This window comes from Syngnathoides biaculeatus, chromosome 3 (genome assembly GCF_019802595.1).
Source record: "Syngnathoides biaculeatus isolate LvHL_M chromosome 3, ASM1980259v1, whole genome shotgun sequence".
In the NCBI taxonomy this organism is placed as follows: domain Eukaryota; kingdom Metazoa; phylum Chordata; class Actinopteri; order Syngnathiformes; family Syngnathidae; genus Syngnathoides; species Syngnathoides biaculeatus.
In genome coordinates, this window is record NC_084642.1 from 33,674,482 (window position 1) to 33,690,195 (window position 15,714).

Below are 15,714 nucleotides of genomic sequence, written 5' to 3' on the forward strand. Positions count from 1 at the left end.
ATTGAATTACTAATTACAACAACAAATTAGATTTTTTCAAAATCATGTGAATTGTTCACATTAATTATTTATGTTGGATTTTTCACCGGTATTGTTGAAAGCAGATGTCAGGTTGTCCACATCCAGTGTTTGAAGAGACACTTTTTCTCACTGTCTGATGTGAAATCAGATGAAACCTTTCCTGTTTGGGTCAATTAAGATTATCAACATTTTTTTTTCATTCGTGTAATAATTTTGATATTTTAATGAAAGAAGGATTTTTCATGCCCCTTTTCATTAGTTTTGCATACAGTAAGATTGTTATGCATTTTAACAATTTGAGAAAACCATATGATGTTGTTTTATTGGACGCTTCGAATAGGTTTATTGACAACATCTAAGTTAATTAGCAACACATCTATGGATTTATTTCAACTAGGCACACTTGACAAATATTCCTTTTTGGTGTAACATCATGGAAAGTTCTAAGAAATGAGCCAAGATATCAGGAAGAAAACTGTGAACTTGTGCAAGTCTGGTTCATCCATCCCAACAATAATACTTAAATATAACTACACCATGGGATTGTCCAGCCATCATACAATTGAGGAAGGAGACGCCAACGTGCTTTGGTCTAAAATGTGCATCTCTGCACAGGAACAAAAGTAAAAACCTGTGAAGATGTTGACTGAAGCTGTAAAGGAGTGTCATCATCCACAGTTAAAATGGGTTCTGAACACCAAAATAAACATAAAATGACAGATTACAGTTTTTTAATCCACACAAAAACATCCCTTCATTAATTTTCCATTCTGCTTATCGGCACGAGGGTCACGGTGTGCTGGACCCTATCGCAGCTATCTAGGACCGTGAGGCGCTGTACGCCCTGAACTCAACACATGCAAACACACACAGATTCACACTCACACATACAGGAAATTCACAGCCTTCAATACATGCATGTTTTTGGGATGTGGGAGGAAACCGGAGCACCCAGAGAAAACCCACACAGGCGAAGGGAAAACACGCATACCCCACACAAGCGGAGCCAGGAAGCGGACAGCCGCCCCCGACAATCCCAAGGCATAGGAGCCAACCAGTCATCCACCGTTCCACCCACACAAAAACAAATACTTTCACTTTTGGAAACATCCTGTTGTCTAACGACAACAACTTTCAAATATTCTTTCATTTTGCTACCTGCATCTCATTCTCAATAACCTAGGACAGGGACAACAAAATACTGGGAAAGCTGAGGATTGCTTAAAATAAATAAATAAATAAACAAACAAACATCTGTTTGGAACATCCCACATTTAACAGGTGAATTGGAAACAAGCAGGTAAGTAAAAGGAGAATCTATGAAAGGCTCAGTTGTTCCTAAGCAAAAGTTCAAAAATTGTGCACCGCTTTATGAACAACTGTGTGCGCAAGTCATCCTATGAGTGAAAAAGACCGACATTTCTCAATGGACAGTTTCAAGGAATTTAGGGATTTCATCATCTGTCGTGGGTGCTATGGTGAATAACTGGTTAGTGTCATGTTCCTGCCGGTCCAGCCCTGGGTGGGCGGGTCCCAGTGCACCGGCGCTGATTCGGAGGCGCACACCTGCGCCTCATCCTCGTTACGTAACCCGTGTATTTATAAGACCCAGGGGACGACTGGTCTTCGCCAGATCATTGCAACTCAGGCCCCGTTCCTGCACTCCCGTACTCTTGATCGTCAACCCCGGTGTACCGACCTCCGCCTGTCCTCCGACCGACCCCGTAAGCCTGACGTCTTTGATACTCCTGCCTTCTCAGATCGATCTTCCGTGTACCGACCCCTGCCTGCCCGCGGACCTGCTCTCTACGCCTGACATCCTGATTAGCGCTGCCCCACTTGACTGTCTGCCTGATCCCTGACTTTGGACCGAATAAACACTTTTCCCGAACTACCTTTGGGTTTGCGGAGTCCTGCATTTGGAACCTCCCTCCGTACTGATGGGTCATGACAGTTAGCACATCTGCCTCACAGTACTGATGACTCAGGTTCAGATCTGGCCTCCCCAGTGTGAGTTTGCATTTTCTCTGGGTTCTCCGGATTCCTCCCACATCACCCAAAAGGAAGAAATTGCCCGTAGGTGTGTGAGTTATGATATAACATAGTGTATACAAATGTATAAAATGAATGAGTAAAACACCTTGACAAATAACTTTAAATTCATCTAATGAAATGCCGTGCCCAACATCAAATGGGAACACACACACACCCACAAGAACAGCCTGTAGGCTTGTAAATTTGCGACTGTTCCTTTAAGAAGCAAACATTTCATTATTCTTGCATTTAGCAAATACAAATAACATTGGTCTTTTTAATTGATCTAAAATGTGAAAGGATCAGTCTGATTTCTTTAAGACAGTCAGAAATAAAGTGTATGCGTTTTTGTATCATGGATGTAAACTTGTGAACGTTTTTCTTTGAAGAGTCTCGCCATCAATCATGTTCACAAACAAAAACAAAATCTGTTATTTAATAAACATGTCCTAATTAATACACTTTTGACAATGTTCATCAAAACTGAACAATACTAGTCATTGTGCTTTTTTTTATGCACTTGAATCGTGTGCATGTCTGTGCAGGGAAAAGGATGGTGTGGAGCTAACTCGAGATGAATCTTTCAAGTATCGCTTCAAGAAAGATGGCTGCAAGCATACTCTGATCATTAATGAGGCCACCAAAGAAGACTGTGGCCATTACAAGGTCAAAACAAATGGTGGCGAGTCTCTGGCTGAACTCCTGGTGCAGGGTGAGTGTTCGTGGCATGTTGCTGTGTGCATTTGCCAAATACGTATCAGCAACAAGATATAGAACACAATGATACTTGTAGGAGAGCCAGAGGCGGTGAACCCGGGCATCCAGCTCAGAGGTGGTGTGTGTATGTGTATGTGTGTGTGTGTCAGAAGTGTGTGGGACATCACCTGTGTGGGTTTAGGTGCTTATTAAAAAGCCTGTCAGCTTCGCATCATTCACTATAATATATTTACTTTTGTTCACATGTATTACCTTGACTCCTCCCCTCTAGAGAAGGGGTGGCCAACCAGTCAGAGATCAAGAGCCACATTTTTTTTTTTGCTGTGTTACTGCAAAGAGCCACATTACATACATGAACATCATTCCCTCATTTCACACATACCTTTGCTCAACCAGATTTATTGTAAATATCACACACCAACACGATAAGAAGAATCGATACCTACAGAGTAACACGACCACATGCCAGTAATTTAAAAAAATTGAATTATGTGTCACACAGACTAACTTCCAGTTCAACCAAGTCTTGTCCTGTATGTCACAGCTGTCATCTAATGCAACACTACATTACTCACAGGATTGGAGGTCTGAGTGCAACTGTGAATCAGTAGCCATGCTGATGTTCTCTGTTCAACAGTGTGGTGGGACAGTTGAAAGTCTTATACCATTTGTTTAGCATTTTTGTTTTTGGACACAAGATTTCAGTGTCACCAAGGCATTTTTAAAACAATAATTCCTTTCAATGTGTTCCTTTTTGGCCTTTGCAATGTTTCATGCCACTTGATATGATGCAAATGTTAGTCTCTGGGTGATTCATTATCTATTTTAATACCTGCATCTGCTTTTCAGTCTGATTTTTCAAAGTGACTAATTTGTGACTGCAAAGTTCAGTCCCTTCTGGAAATTCCAGGTCGATGATAGCGTGGAGTGAGCTGAAGTGTCGCTGAAGATTTTAAATGCTTTCTGATACATTGCGCTCAACAACACACAAAAAAATAGCTCTCCTGTTCTGGTAAAAATGTCTTGTGTTCATCCACATACTTTCATTTAACTGTATATTTTGTCCTGCCATTTTGGGAGTGAAATTGACAGATTATTTTCTCCAAAGATCACAATCCGAAAGTGAAACTTCAAGCTATTTTCATTCAACATGCATGCCAGTTTTGCAAAAATACCGTGTTAACGTGTCCTGCTATGGTCACCTGATCATGGTGGGGAGACAGACGCAGGGGAGACGTCTTCTCCAGGGCAGAGGTTGTTCTCGTCAAGGTTAACCCCCTTCTCTTGTTGCACAGCTGAGCTGAGTGGCGGGAACAATAAAGCCACGAAGTACTGATTTGCTGCTCACATGGCTTTATTGCTTCATCTGCATGCTCAACATCAACATTTCCCTGGCCCACGTCACTAAACTTTTCACTGTTTTTACTCACACCTGCCTCAAACTTTTTTTCCTTCTCACCCTCCCTCTGCACACGCCTTCGCAATCCCGTGTCACCCACACATCAACACACACTGAGGTTGTTGTCACAATACCCGTAACAACCATAGTAAATTCAAGCAAAGCGTGAACACAAATACTGTAATGACCTCTATGGAAGTACATATGTGCCACCAGGATTTGAATTAAAAATGCCACTGAAAATTTCATGTTGTAAAATTCACATTGCTCCAGTGGAGCAAATACACATTTGAACACCTTGCTATATTGCAAGTTGTCCCACTTAGAAATCATTGAGGGGTCTGAAATTTTCATCGTAGGTGCATGTCCACTATGAGAGAAAAAAAAAATCCAGAAAACACAATGAACGATTTTTTTAATGATTTATTTGTGTGATATAGTGGCAAATAAGTATTTCAACATCTATCAGCTCGAATTCTGACCCTCAAAGACCTGTTAGTCCGCCTTTAAAAGTCCACCTTATCTCCATGTATTACCCTGATTCAGATGCACCTGTGTGAGGTCGTTAGTTGCATAAAGACACTTCTCCACCCCATACAATCATTAAGACTCAAACTTGTAACATGGCCAAGACCAAAGACCTGTTCAAAGACACCAGAGACGAAGTTGTACAACTCCGCACGGCTGGAAAGGGCTATGGAGAAACTGCCAAGCAGCTTGGTGAACAAAAGTCCACTGTTGGAGCAATCATTAGAACATGGAAGAAGCTAAACATGGCGGTCAATCTCAAACGGAGTGGAGCCCCATGCAAGATATCACCTCGTGGGCTCTCAATGATCCTTTGAAAGGTCGACGAATCAGCCCAGGACTACCCAACAGGACTTGGTCAATGACCTGAAAAGAGCTGGGATCACCGTTTCCAAGGAGACTGTTGGTAATACACTAAGACGTCACGGTTTGAAATCATGCATGGCACGGAAGGTTCTCCTGCTTAAAGCAGCACATGTCAAGGCCTGTCTTAAGTTTGCCAGTGACCATTTGGATGATACAGAGGAGCCATGGGAGAAAATTTTATTGTCAGATGAGACCAAAATTGAACTTTTTGGTCATAATTCTACTAACCGTGTTTGGAGGAAGATGAATGAAGAGTTCCGTCCCAAGAACACCATCCCTACTGTGAAGCATGGGGGTTGTAACGTCATGCTTTTGGGGTGTTTTTCTGCACATGGGACAGGACAACTGGACTGTATTAAGGAGAGGATGACCGCGGCCATGTATTGTGAGATTTTGGGGAACAGCCTCGTTCACTCAGTCAGAGCATTGAAGACGGGTCGTGGCTGGGTCGTTCAACATGACAATGACTCGAAGCACGCAGCCAGGAAAACCAAGGAGTGGCTCCGTAAGAAGCATATCAAGGTTCCGGTGTGGCCTCGCCAGTCTCCAAACTTAAACCCAATAGAACATTTTTGGAAGGAGCTCCCTGTTTATCAGCGACAACCCAGAAACCTGTTTGATCTAGAGAAGATCTGTATGGAGGTGTGGGCCAAAATCCCTCCTTCTGTGTGTGCCAACCTGAACAACTACAGGAAACGTTTGACCTCTGTAATTGCAAACAAAGGCTACTCTACTAAATATTAACATTGGTTTTCTCAGGTGATCAAATACTTATTTGCAGCTATATCACACAAATAAATCGTAAAAAAAAATCATACATTTTGATTTCTGAATTTTTCTTCTTGGATTATCTCTCTCACAGTGGACATGCACCTGATGAAATTTTCAGACCCCTCCATGATTTCTAAGAAGGAGAACTTGCAATATAGAAGTGTGTTCAAATATTTATTTTCTTCACTGTATTTCAGTGATCACATTTTCAATAGATGTATTTCAGTTTAACTTTTCAACCTTCAAAATTCAAATGCAATATTTTCAGTCTCCTGAGATTCATCTGGCTACGATTCGCTGTCTAAATTCAGTGTTCAGAAAAACTGAAGTAACCCTGCCTTCTTAATAACATGAAATTTTCAGTGGCATTTTTAATTCAAATCCTGGTGGCACATACTTACTTCCGTAGAACTCAAGCAAAGCATGCAGGTTAAAAAAAACAGCTTTGATATGCTTTCGTGCCTTCATATGAAGCGCATGAAAACAGGCAAAGAGACATGTGGCTCAAGAGCCACGGGTTTGGCACTCCTGCTCTAGGGTTTGTTGCTGATATCACTAATAGTTTTACTAGCAGCTTCTATTTACAACACAATTGGTTTAGTTCTTCATGACGTTACAAAAGGCTTTATTGGCAATGGCCAAAGTGTTTAGGCAGATGTACAGTAACTAATGTACAATATCTGGGAACAAAATCTGAAACGTTTTCAAAACCAGTTCACAGTTTACAGTGAAAACATTTGATCTCACTGTTCCTTTCTTTTGAAAATGGGTGTATATTATTCTCATTTTACTGTATTAACTGGAACTGTGGTTATCTCATTTGGTTCCACCTGGTCCAAAGGCTCTCTGGATCTCTATCACGTACACAGAGGGGTTTTATTTTGACTGTGCAGAGAAAGAGCTGGAGGTCTACCAGAGCATCGCTGACCTTACAGTGAAGGCGAAGGATCAGGCTATGTTCAAGTGTGAGGTGTCAGATGAGAACGTGAGGGGTATTTGGTACAAAAATGGAGTGGAAGTCAAGCCGGATGCCCGAATAAATATCACACATATTGGCAGGTGAGGTTATTTACATTCATACCTCGTTCTCTAAATGTATTGCCAGGGGGGCTCAACCTTTGACCCTTGCAGGATCCACAAACTGACCATTGACAATGTCAAACCTGAAGATGAGGCGGACTACACATTTGAACCAGATGGCTACGCTTTCAACCTGTCTGCAAAACTGAATTTCTTGGGTATGGTTGACCACTTTTAGTTCCATAATTAATGCTTCCATTCCGTCAAGATTCCTTATCCCTCAAAATTGTTCAGGGTCTCTAACTCAATTTTCCTCCTTTTCCAGAGGTGAAGATTGACTTTGTGCCACGACAAGGTATTTATATTGAGAAAATTGAAATACAACAACCGATCAAACATTATGAACACATGCATAAGCCAATGAGATATATTCTTCCTTTAATGTATATGGTAATGAAATACTGGAGGTTAGATAACAAAATTATGAGAAATCCTTCTCAGTGGAATTGTCACTCCACATCACTGAAAAGCCTAATAATAAATATTGTTAAATTCAATCCAAAAATTCATCGTCCATCTGTCCGTCCATCCATCTATCCATCTATCCATTTGTTAGCCGGTTATCCTCACAATGGTCGTGGCGAGTGCTAGAGCCTATCCCAGCTGTTATTGGGCAGAAGGCGGGGTACACCCTGAACTGATTGCCAGTCAATCACAGAGCACACGGAGACAGACAATAGTTGCACCCACAATTACACCTAGGGGCAATTTAGAGTGTCCAATGAATGTTGCATGTTTTTGGGATGTGGAAGAAAAGCGGAGTGCTCAGAGAAACCCACGCAGGCACGGGGAGAACTTGCAAACGCCACACAGGGGGAGGCCAGGATTTGAACCCCAGTCCTCGGAACGTTTTACAGCTGTTCCACCGTTCCACCTTGTTAAATTCTTTAATCAATATTATACATTCTAACGAGCTCTAAATTGGTCATATATGAAGGTGCAATTCTCTTTGTATTGGATCTCATTTGATACTATACATTTGGCCTCATTCACACTGATTTTTTAAGGGTAAATTTCACATTTCATAGAGAATCACTCCACGCAACAACACACACTTACAGTGAGTGTTGTGATGGAGAAAAAATTCTTTATTGCATTTATGTTTACCTGCAGTTGTAGATAAATATTTCTAGAATTTTAAAAAGCTTTGTTTTAAAGGGAGCGGCATGGTGGAGCAGCTGTAGAGCATTGGCCTCATAGTTCCAAACACCAGGGTTCAAATCCCACCTGGCCCACCTGTTTGCATGTTCTCGCCATCCCTGTGTGGGTTTTCTCTGGGCACTCCAGTTTCCTCCCACATCCCAAAACATGCAACATTAATTGGACACTCTAAATTGCCCCTAGGCGTGATTGTGACTGCGGTTCTTTGTCTCAATGTGCCCTGCGATTGGCTGGCAACCAGTTCAGGGTGTACCCTGCCTCCTGCCCGCTGACAGCTGGGGTAGGCTCCAGCGCTCCTTGCGACTCTTTTGAGGATAAGCGGCAAAGAAAATGGATGGATGGATGTTTTCACACACTGCACAAGTGAATTAGGTCCAAGAGTCAGGGATTTTGATTCATATTTTCAGCCTGTACCACTTGTTGTATGTTCTTTTATATTGTTCAATAAGACCCTCCCAAGATCCACCTGGACTGTAGGGGACACACAGCTGAGTCTACCATCGTGGTAGTGGCTGGCAATAAACTCCGCCTGGATGTCCCTATCACTGGAGACCCTGCTCCCACTGTTGTCTGGACCAAAGGAGGGAAGGTAAACGCATAGTCTACATTGATTGGGAATTGCTCAAAATCCAAATCACATCACAATTATTTGATCAATCAATCATAGTTTTAATGTATCCTGACGTCTTTCTCACCTTACCAATACAGTTTGGAGATTTTTATCCTTCCATATCTATGTGAATAGTTTGGATAATATCATTTTCAATAACTCTGTTGCAGTGCAAAAGCTAACATGATTGATGGCGGGGTTTTTTATAGCATTTTGTGTGATTTGAGAGGCTCGACCTCAACGCAACACACCTATGGAATGGAATAGAACAGTTATTGTGAATTGCAAAAAGAAACTTTTCCCATAAGATTAGAAGCCCGGCAGTGCAGTGGATGACTGGTGAGCACATCTACCTCACACATCTGTGGACTGGGGTTTGAATCCCATTACTGCCTGTGTGAAGTTTGTGTGTTCTCCTCGTGCCTGCGTAGCTTTTTTTCCGGGTACTCCAGTTTCCCCCCCACATCTCAAAAACATGAATGGTAGGTTGATTCATGACTCTAAATTGCCCAAAAGTGTCACGGGTGGCAGTGCTGCAGGAGCAGATCCCCAAAATAGATTAGATAAATGGTCCACAAACAATTTTAATTTGACGAAAATAGCATGTAATGGACTCACCACCAGAGACGATCAAAAAAATGCATAACACAAGGGAGACGTGACAAAAAGCCCATGGAGTCAACAATATTTCCGTAGACAAAATAAGTTTAGATGGAGGACAAACATAGGCAGGGAACATGGAGCAAAGACAGGTGAATATTTCAACGCCCGCACGCGGTCACCGAGGCCCCTCAATAGGATGTCACGACAAGACTGATGTAAACACCCACCATCGCTCACCCAGACACCGCAACTCAAAGAAAAACAATTTAAAAATGGGACAATGAATGTCGGCATGAATTTGAGTGTGAATGGTTGTTTGTTTATGTACAACAGTGGTGCTCAATGAGTCAATAGCAAAAATAGTATTGGTTGATCGCATGACATTGTGTCACATAGAAAAAAAAGACGTCAGCCTATCATCAATCTCATTGCTTTATTAATAAAGAAATATAATCGATGAAATCTGGATTTTTCTGACTTTTGTGTCACGCACAGGCTTAAAGGTGGTCGATGCCTTTCGTGGCAGCAATACCTGAACTGGTTGGTGGACACCAATGGTAAGGGATCCCATCAAGCTGAAAAAGCAGTCCTATCAGGCATTTTTGTCCTGCAGGACTCCTAAGGCAGCTGACGTGTGCAGGCTGGCCAAGCAGAATGCAGCGATGTTGGTCGCTGAAGCAAAAACGTAGGCATGGCAAGAGTTCGGCCATTGAGTGAGGCCATTGAGAACAACTTCCAGGTGACTTTGAAGAAATTCTGGTACACCATCCGGAGTCTCAGGGTGGGGAAGCAGTGTCCCATCGACATTGTATATAGTTGCGGTTTAGGGTTCTCCTCCTCAATTCCACTGACAAGCCTTCCTATGAGGCGGGCTCTCCTGTCTCTGAGGTTGAGGTCACCGAAGTGGTTAAAAAGCTCCTCGGTGGTAAGTCCCAGGAGGTTTAGTTCCTAAACGCTCTGGATGATGTAGGGATGTCTTGGTTACATGCCTCTGCAACATTGGGTGGACACCGGGGACACTGCCTCTTGATTGACAGACTCGGGTGGTGTGGGACCAGAGGGTGTGTTCAGACTACAGGGGAATCAGACCTCAGCTTCCTTGGTAAGGTCAATTAAGAGGTGCTGGAGCGGAGGGTCTATCAGGAAGTCGAATCTCAGATTCTGGAGAAACAGTGTGGTTTTCATCCTGGCTGTGCAACCGTGGACCATCTCTAAACCCTCTGCAGGGTGCTCGAGGGAGTTCACCCAACCAGTCTACATATGTTTTCTGGACTTGGAGAAAGTATTCAACCATCCCTCAGGGAGTTCTGTGTGGAGTGGTTTGGAAGTATGGGGTTCTGAACACCCTTATACATAGTTTGGTACATAATAAACAGTAAGTCGGACTCGTGTCTGTTGACGGTTAGACTCCACGAGCCGATCTTGATTAAGCGGTTGAAAATGGATGGATGGATTGATGAAATGCACATCCATCCATTTTCTGTTCATTTTATCATTCTCAAAAGTAAACCTTATTCTAAAATTTCAAATTTTCAATGAAGGGTGTGGCTTTTGTCAAACTTGGTGAAGCAGATGAGTGAATTCAGGGTGAAAACTGGAAATTCTCTCAGTCTCAGTTCTGGAACATTTATGCTTGTCTCTGAAATGGTTATATCCTCCATCATGTTATGCAAAACATAGCCAAATGACAAAAAAATGGGACTCTCACAAACCTGTATGGAACGCCTACTCTGTTGGCATTTACACCTTTGCTATCCATAATGAGATGGAATATAGTAACACCATCCTAAATAGCAACACCTTCCTAATCCACTGATTTGATTTAAGTCATTTACTTCTCATTTCGTGGGGAAAACAATTCCTTTACTTCAGTCAATACACAGTAAAACAGGAGTCCTTCTTATTGATGCAAGTTTTTTTTTTTTAATCAAATAGAGGGCTAATAAACGTGAAAATAGACTCAGCTCTTGTTTTTGTGATGCAGGTCATTGCAGAGGGAGATGGCAGAGTCCATGTGGAAACTACCAAAGGACATTGTATTTTCACTATAGAAGGGGCGGAGAGGCAGGATGAAGGAATCTATTCAGTTGTGGTTCGTAACCCTGCCGGGGAGGACACTGCAGATATCAATGTGAAAGTTGTCGGTAAGAACATAACCAAGTACCATCACAGTTGACAACAAACACCCATGGGGCAAATCACAGGGTTCATCCAACCACAACAAAGATGTGATTGGAGACTTGCCAGTTGTATATGTAATCATTGATATAATAATTATTATTATTTCCATCAGATGTTCCAGATCCTCCCCAAGCCCCCAGAATCATCAGTGTGGGAGAAGACTCCTGTGTTGTTCAGTGGGATCCCCCTGCCTTTGATGGAGGACAGCCAATTATTGGTAAAGAAAATAGATGTTCATTTTCAATACTATGAATGGCAACCCTGTTTAGTCATAAGGAACAGATCCTTAATCAAAACAAAATCCTCCTTGTATTACGCAGGATACGTGTTGGAGCGAAAGAAAAAGAAGAGTTATCGGTGGATGAGATTGAACTTTGACCCATACACTGAAACAACGTATGAGGCTAAGAGGATGATTGAAGGAGTGGAATATGAAATGAGAGTATACGCTGTCAATAGCATTGGCATGTCTCATCACAGTCTGGCCTCGCGGCCTTTTGTGCCTGTTGGTGAGTCAAAAACATTAGATGCTGATTTTTTTTTAAAACTACATCTGTATGTATTGTACATAAAGTAATTTAAACTTTCAATTGGGTGTCAAAATTATTTATTCATTTAGTTAGTCTATAAATAAACTAGCCACAACATAAGGTAGATAATTTAGAGCCATATCAAAAAATACATTTTCAATATTTCATTTATACCGTCACAAAGACTATTTTAACAATATATCGTACGTATGTTGTTGATGTTTTGTATTGTTTATAGAGGGAGCCAAGCTTTCTATTTTTAAATAGTAATAATCCATCCATCAATTTTCTTAGCCGCTTATCCTCACAAGGGGCGCAGGGAGTGCTGGAGCCTATCTCAGCTGTCAGTGGGCAGGAGGTGGAGTACACCCTGAACTGGTTTCCAGCCAATTGACCCCTCCGTACAGGGCACTTAACCACGCCTCCTGAAGTGACGTCACGCCATGTGCGCTGACGTAAGACAAACAATTTGTAAAAAATGGCAAATACATTACAATACAATACATTGTTAGACGTGCAGATGCCATGCTTCTGATTTCATTCAAATCAACGATATATTATAGATTCTAAATACAATACATTCTGAACTGAGAGAGACACCATGCTTCTGATTTCATTCAATCATTCACACGTAGCAATTTTATGCTAGCGAAGAACGTCTCATTCATTTATACGAGACGTGTATTAAAAATCAAATATAGGGCATATCTTCGTGCAAACACAGTCTGGTTAAGCTTCGGCTGCGAGCCAGCAAGAAATCAATACGTTTGTGCAGTCCGATCATCGCTAAATATCGCTCAACAAAGAATAAGTGTGGCATTCATTCGCACGTAGCAATGTTATGCCAACGGAGAACGTCTCATTCATTTATACGAGACGTGTATTAAAAATCAAATATAGGGCTTACCTTCGTGCAAACATATGTGTTCCGGTTGATATTAGATGGATTTAGTTGATGATGCGGTCTTCCACAAAGTTTGATCCATCGAAGGCATTTTTCGTACTGGGTCTTCGGTTTTGGAAAGGGTACAAATCGAACTCCACCAACTAGCCTTTCAGGATACCTGTCGTCACAATTACAAAGTCCGTGACAACCATATTTTTTGTTAAATAACCCAAATACACGATAAAACTCTAACAAAACCTAAACTGGACCATGCAATGAAAATGGCGGGCTTTGGTTTATGCAGATCTCTGGCCTCTGATTGGTCAGTGACGCGGATTGCGCAATATCCACGGAGGGGTTAATTGCAGGGCACATGAAGACACAGCCACACTCACAATCACACCTAGGGACAATTTACCTACCCCAGCTGTCAACGGGCAAGAGGCAGGGTACAACCTGAACTGGTTGCCAGCCAATCGCAGAGCACATGGAGACAGAAAACAGTCGCATTCACAACCACATCGAGTGGCAATTTAGAGTCTCCAATTAATGCATACTTTTGGGATGTGGGAGGAAAACAGAGTGGCGGGAGAAAACCCACACAGGCACGGGCAGAACATGCAAACTCCACACAGGGGGAGGCCGGGATTTGATGGTGGCGCGAGTTCTTGGAGCATTGGCTTCAGAATTCTGAGGACCATTCTTCCCATGAATTGGAGCCTCTAAATTGCCTTAAGGTCTGATTGTGAGTGTGACTGTTGTCTGTCTCCATGTGCCCTGCGATTGGCTGGCAACCAGTTCAGGGTGTAGCTTGCCTCAATTATATTAATGATTATAATAATTAAAATTATTTGAATACAAAACATGCATGTCATTAATTACACTTATTGTATACAGTTGTAGATATTTGTCAGATCAATGCCCTGAGTAAATATTTACTTACTATTGCAATGCTCTTAAAGGGCTCCTGTCATGAAATGGATGAGTTTTAGTATGTTATTAATGAAAAAATGTCAGCCAATATGGGCCCATGCATTTTTTCACCACAAAACATGATTTTGACGTATACAGCTTTTTGTGACTCCCGCCATGAAAATCCTCTCGAGGGATTTGTTTTCGTGAAGAAGCAGGAAGTGACATAAAGGACAGCGGCGTCTCCAAGTGGTTTCGTTTGTTTCCATTAGTTTTACCTCTGGGAAGGTAGCTCGTTGTTCCTTCATTTTAGCCAAAATGCTGGCTCATTGCATTGCTGGACATTGCTTGAACACTCGGGAGAAAGGATTTACCCTTCATAAGTTTGCATGAGACACTGTTTGTTGTGAAAAATGGATTGCACGGGTGCAGAGGACGAGAGCTTCGTGGGTTCCAAATCACAGGTAGGTGTGAATTCAGCTACTAAAAAAAATAATAGTTTGGGGTGGACCACGTAATCAGTCTCTCATAATGTAACAAAAGATACACATATGAAATATGTCGATGTGCACGTTGGACGGCCTCGGGCTACTGCGCAGACGGCGGCGAATCTGAAGAACCCAGCCAACAATGTCTCACTCAGTCTCGTGCGCGCAGTAATGCGCCCTGCTCGATAGTGTTCATCGCATACTATGGTGGCTGTGAACAACCCTCTAAAAACGCGATGGCTGTGAACAACCCTCTAAAAGCAGCACGCCTCAGCTCCATTATATGCCACCACGGCGCTGAAAATCAGCCACACCAGCTGAGGTGCCGCGTTCAGCGGTCACAGCTTCTGCGAAGGCTGCGCGTCGGGCTTTGCGAACGGGTCGGCTCTGAAGAACCCAGCCGAGAATGCGTCACTCAGCCGCGTGCGCGCAGTAAAGCGCCCCAGCTCGACTGTGTTGTTCATCGCGTACTGCAGCGTACTGAACAACCCCTTAAAGCAGCACCGCTCGGCTCCGTCATAAGTCACACCAGCTGGCTGCGATGAGCTGCGATGGCTCATCTCCGCCGCAGAAGTGGATCGGACAGGAATACGGTTTGGCCGTGATCGCATATCATCTGAATATGGCTCGAAAAAATAGTGTAATATTGCCCCGAGGGCTCGAAACAATAGTGTAATATTGCCCCGGTAACTTCACTTGGTTGTGTGGTGTTCTCCTTTTCGAAAAGAGCTTCCGTGTCAGAAGGGGCTTTTTGTCTCCCATAGTTAGGGTGCACCACGTGTTTTCATTGGTGAATGTCCGGGTGACGTCACTTACAGAGGATGCAGCCAATATGGCGACCACTTGGATATCGTAGAATGACACTTCTGCAACTTTGGGCATGGATGACGCGCTCTCCACTCACATTTATTTTTTCGTATAGACATTGAAGTGAATAATGTTATGTATTTTTCATTACAATGTCTATTTTAGAATGTTTATAGGGATGACACTTGGGCTTCAAGTTCTCTTTGAGTTCATAAAGTCTTATCTGAAGTTTTTGAGGAAAGTTATGATTTTGCAAAGTTGCTGATATTTGATTGCAAAGCAGGCAATGAGATATGAAGAGAGAAAAAAAAAAACAGGCTAGACAGAGGGAGTAGTGCAACACGGTAAGATTCTTGCACAGCATTTGGCCTTCATGCTGGTCTAACCAAGGGGGCAACTATGCAGTCCTTTACTCATAAAGAGACACTTTGTCGGTGCCAAGCATAGTTTGAGTTTAAGTCTTGTTCCCCTTAGATTATTAAATAATAAACGTTTCCTGCTGCTGTGACCTTATAACCTTTATCTACTGACAGGCATTCCCATAACTTCTTGCACAGCTTGTGCTCAGCTTCTCTACTGTGACAAAATCTTGGACTTAGTGGTGACCAAGCCATAAATGT

At 42.5% G+C, this 15,714-nt stretch overlaps 1 protein-coding gene across 1 annotated transcript in view; it reads left to right on the forward strand.

Annotated features, from left to right (window-relative positions):
- mybpc3 (myosin binding protein C3) overlaps nucleotides 1-15,714 on the forward strand; it is a 46,505-nt gene that overhangs the window by 17,846 nt on the left and 12,945 nt on the right. Inside the window, exons 14-21 of the mRNA XM_061815507.1 lie at nucleotides 2,601-2,767; nucleotides 6,730-6,895; nucleotides 6,968-7,074; nucleotides 7,182-7,211; nucleotides 8,527-8,666; nucleotides 11,275-11,434; nucleotides 11,584-11,688; nucleotides 11,792-11,980. Coding sequence (XP_061671491.1) covers nucleotides 2,601-2,767; nucleotides 6,730-6,895; nucleotides 6,968-7,074; nucleotides 7,182-7,211; nucleotides 8,527-8,666; nucleotides 11,275-11,434; nucleotides 11,584-11,688; nucleotides 11,792-11,980 — 1,064 coding nt within the window. The remainder of the gene's footprint in view (nucleotides 1-2,600; nucleotides 2,768-6,729; nucleotides 6,896-6,967; nucleotides 7,075-7,181; nucleotides 7,212-8,526; nucleotides 8,667-11,274; nucleotides 11,435-11,583; nucleotides 11,689-11,791; nucleotides 11,981-15,714) is intronic.